This window comes from Mercenaria mercenaria, unplaced genomic scaffold (assembly GCF_021730395.1).
Source record: "Mercenaria mercenaria strain notata unplaced genomic scaffold, MADL_Memer_1 contig_4781, whole genome shotgun sequence".
Classification (NCBI taxonomy): domain Eukaryota; kingdom Metazoa; phylum Mollusca; class Bivalvia; order Venerida; family Veneridae; genus Mercenaria; species Mercenaria mercenaria.
This window is the reverse complement of record NW_026463036.1, coordinates 1-4,899: the sequence shown is the minus strand read 5'-3', so window position 1 is coordinate 4,899 and position 4,899 is coordinate 1. Positions and strand designations below refer to the sequence as shown.

Here is a 4,899-nt window from a genome sequence, read left to right as displayed (position 1 = left end):
TAGAAATGCCTTATTAAAATCGAACTGGAAGGTAAAAATAGCAACGATTTTTTAATCAGGTCGTGAGTCATCGTCCGTCTGTCAATTTTTGTCTTTACGGTCTGTCAAAATTACTTGATATCTGCAATCTTTATATGTCTTGTTTTGGTAAGTAACTAGCGTTTTTTAAATAAATTCTATAAAGATGGTTGTGCTAGAAATGTTTTTGTTGAGCTCAGAATATCTGTTGTTTATTTGTTTTTAATATATTGTTTATATTAAGAGTACTTAAATTATATCTTAAGGCATGATAATGATTTATTTCTGATAATTAAAGAAACGTTTTAGTTTTAATTAAAACTTTATAACATAATTGTTTTTGTCATTCAGCGGAAGCTCAAGACGTTGTACAACCTTAACAATTTGAGCATTCCCTCTCACGTGAGACAAACGAAGTAATTTTATAAGTTACCTTTTCTTGAAATCATTCTTGCAGCAAGTTATGTTTGAAATCTAAATGTTTATCAATATAGCATGGATATGGCCATTTCTTACAACATCAATATTATAGAGTATAAGGACTATTTGTCTTTGTTAGAATCTATATACAAAGTTGATATTATCACTGTTTGAAATTTAATATGAAGGTTCGCCTTAAAAAAAAACAACATTTGTTGAGTGGGATAAATATACCTCTATCTTAAAAAGGTTTTGAAATGAAAACTATTTAGAGACAGATAACACAAAGGGAGGAACGTTCTACCATTTTCATTTGTTTAATGTATGCCTTTTTTGTACAAACATGTTCACTTGATGTAGAAATATTCCTTCCTTTTCAAAGTAGTTTATAAGGTTAAAAGTTTTTAGAAAAGAAATCTGAAGTTTCGCAAAAAGGAGGAACGTTCTTTCCTTCTTGATTAGAATAAAATGGATTAGAAAGATGCATATCTGAACCTACAAAAAAGTCGTTATAGAATTTCATGAATTCTAAACATGCACAACAGGAAAGAACGTTCGACTATTTTCATTGATACAATATACACGTTATTAGTGAAACTCTACGTTGACACACGTTCTTATGTTTCGCAAAAGGAAGGAATTTTTCTCCTTTTTCTTTAGTAGCATATACACATTATTTATAAAAAAAGAGTATGCTTAGTTGAAAAGGCAGAACTATTACTCCGAACTGATTAGGATGTAAAATAACAAGAGCTGTCCATGGACAGCGTGTTCGACTATTCTCAGTGCTTGATAGTATAATATAAGCTATGAGTAAAACTTTAACATGACATTATGCATATTCTAAGTCGTAAAGGGGCCATAATTCAGACAAAATGCATGATTGAGTTGCCTCCTCCTTTATACAGACTGGGGTCATTATGGTTAACAAGTATGCAAAATATCATAGCAATATCTCAATGGACTTTGAAAATATTTGTAGTGGCACGCAAACTTTAACATTACAATAAGCATATTCTAAGTCGAAAAGGGGCCATAATTTAGTCAAAATGCTTGATAGAGTTGCCTCCTCCTTTTTCCAGACTGGGGTTATGATGTTTAACAAGTATGCAAGATATCAAAGCAATATCATAATGGACTTTGAAAATATTTGGGGTGGTACGCAAACTTTAATATTTGTGTGACGCTCACGCTCACGCTCACGTCGACGTCTGGGCGAGTAGGATAGCTCGACTATTCTTCGAATAGTAATAGCTTGTAATGGTAACTTTGTAATGTTTTGTAAGATTTTACTTCTTTTGTCTTTCAGAACTGGGACTTCGTAAGACATATTGATTCTACAATCGGAGACCTTTTATGACTTCTTAGATTTCATCAAATATATTTAATTTCACAAGAAGATTTACTCAACATTCATTTGATACGAGTAGTAAGGAGAAATACAGATATTTTACTCGCTGGATTAACTTAGCAAGAAAATGGTATTCATGCGTGTTTTTATTAAGATAATGCATCCGATACGTTTACGTAATGTTATTACTCTTTCTTTGTTTATTACTATTATCATGTTATGGACTTTTCACGTCCGTGTACATAAACAAAAAACGTTATTTAAAAGTCACACATATAAAATAGGATACGAGGTTCAAAGTAATTTGGACAGCGGTGAAATTAATTCGAAATTTATTTTGTATGAGACTAGAGTATCAAGCGTTTCAACTATGCTATTATCAGATAAGAAGTTTCTGATTTCATGGGTAAACAAACCAAGGTGGGTTAATTTAGATAATGTAAATAAATACCTGGACAATAAATGTCCATATCCGAATTGCAGGATTACCTTATCGCATCAACATTTGGAGAAAATGAATGCTTTAATATTTAGCACGGATGCAAAACTTCCGGATAACTTAAAATCCATGGTAAATAGGCGCAATTCTAATCAGGTATGGATTTTCTTTCGAACAGAAGCACCGCCTTTTGAAAAAAGGAAATGGTATACGGACACAATTTGGCACAAAACGATGAATTGGTCATGGAGTTACAGAGTTGATTCTGACATATTTTTGCCGTATGGCAAATTGGCAAAACTTAAGACTGTACAAAAACGAGACTATGGCGATATTTTCAAAAGAAAGACAAAAATTGCTGCTTGGGTCGTTAGCCACTGCAATACGAAAAGTCGGCGGGAAAAGTTTGTTACAAGACTTATCAGTGCAGGTGTTCCTGTCGATATTTATGGGAAGTGCTCCAAAAGTAAGCAGAGATATGAATCTAGTAATACACAAGAGGTGATAAATAAGCATTATAAATTTTACTTATCTTTTGAAAACAACATTTGCAAAGATTATATTACAGAAAAGTTTTTTCGATATTATGAAATGGATACTGTGCTGATCGTCAGAGGCGGGCTAAACTATTCAAGATATTTAGACAAAACAACTTTTATTGACACGTCATCATTTGCATCAATTCAACAGTTAGCTGACTTTTTGCTTAAGGTTAATAACAGTATTGAGCTTTATAGCCAATATCTAAGAAATAAAGATAAGTATAAAACTGTCCTAAAGTTAGAAAAATCCCTTTTTCAGTCAAGTTGTGAATTATGTGGAAAACTTAGTAATGTGAAAAAAATTCATAAAGTGTATAACAGGCTTGAAGACTTCATAGATAAAGGAGCCTGTTTCTCAGATTATCTAGATTCCGTGTCTATGAAAAATCGAACACTGTTCATTACAAAGACGGACATGGACACGGAACATAGACATTGAATCGGCCCCATTACTTTTAGAAGTACGCGTTTTCACGGACTTTTTTGTAAGCTCAGCGCGAAATCACTGTAACTGACATTCTCAGTACGAAACTATTGTTCTTATAGATGTTTAGAACAAAAATGTCTAATTTTGCATTGGTACAAAACTATTGGAACTGAATCCATATTATAGATAATGTTATTGTTACCTTGTCATTCTTATCTAAGAGTTGTTGTATAGTAAACTGGTTTAGAAACAGCAGCTTCTTTGATTGACAAAAAGGAAAAAGCGTACGAACGTAGTTTTGCACTAGTAAAGGACAGTTGATATTACGTTCTTAATACTAAGTTTCCTTTTGTATTTTGTTGTTGTTTTTTTTTTTTTTTTTTTTTTGTTCTGTTAGAGCAGATTATCTTTGAACAGAGGGGAAAAAGAGTGCGGTTACAACTGTTTCGCGCAGAAAAATACACACAGCTAAGCCATTTTCAATATCTTCTCAAATACATTGGTTAGCTTTCACGCTGAAAGAAACACACAGCTAGGTCGGTTGCATTTACTTGACATAACAATATCTTTGCTAAATTAGAATTATTTTTAAAGGTTCCATAATGTATTATTTTTCGTGTATTGGTTTTGATATAGCAATTCCTCTTAAAATTGATGATGAACTAGAACTTATTTAAAGAAAAAAGGATTGTTGCTTTGTCATTATGGATTCTGATGTAAAATTTCAATATGGCTACAGATAAAGAGTGTACATTCATATTCACACGCACACACACACACACACACACACACACACACATATACACACACACACACACACACATATATATATATATATATATATATATATATATATATATATATATATATCGGTATTAAAAGTAGTCAAAACAACAAAAGTCACTTTATTTTATTTTTCAACAGCGTTTCGGCTACATTAGCCTTCAAAATAAACATAACAAAGGAAGTGACGTCAACGTCAAAGGAAGTCAATGACGAGAACGTCAAAATATAACAAATAGTTTGGCGGAAAAGTCATAAACAGGATTATTAGTATGATACATAAATACTGGAGAAAATACAATACAGTATTAGTGCAATGGTTTAGGTAAGGCACCAACACATCATTGATATATAAGTATATGACAGATATTTTTGAAAGGCATCACTACCAAATTCTTTAATTCATTCCTTGTGGAGACACAGTGGCCAAAAGATACATCCACGAAGTCTCTTTTAAAAGTCTTTCCCAATTATCAATTACTTTATCTATTGGCATAAAAGAGAACTCCTTGACAGTATGGCATTGAGAAATAAAATGTTCAGAAACATTAGTAGTTTTTTCTCGATAATGATTTATATCAAATATATGACTATTCATTCTTTGTAGTCATTGTTGATGCGTTTGTCCAAAATACTGTTTTGAAACATTTATTACATTAAGTAAATAACATCAGTTAAACTGCCTTACATTATAATTAGATGCATTGGTGGTACTAGAAAATGAATTATCTTCATTTATATTAAAACAGTGGGTACAGCGACGTTGATAACATTTATTTACATTACCATTTCTGTCTTCCTTGCTAAGCTTAGAATGAATTAAAACATCCTGAATATTATCAGGCCTTCTGTAAGCAACATTAGGTTTATCGTCATATAGTTGTCTGACACTCTTATTTTGAGAATACTTGAGAAGATT

General features: G+C 31.8%; 1 protein-coding gene across 1 annotated transcript; it reads left to right on the top strand.

The window, feature by feature from the left end:
• Window positions 1-1,754: 1,754 nt before the first annotated feature.
• On the top strand, window positions 1,755-3,651 carry LOC123565913 (alpha-(1,3)-fucosyltransferase fut-6-like). The gene has a single exon (XM_045359675.2). It carries the CDS (start codon window positions 1,917-1,919, stop codon window positions 3,207-3,209), a length of 1,293 nt encoding a protein of 430 aa, XP_045215610.1. The 5' UTR covers window positions 1,755-1,916; the 3' UTR covers window positions 3,210-3,651.
• The last annotated feature ends 1,248 nt before the right edge of the window (window positions 3,652-4,899 follow it).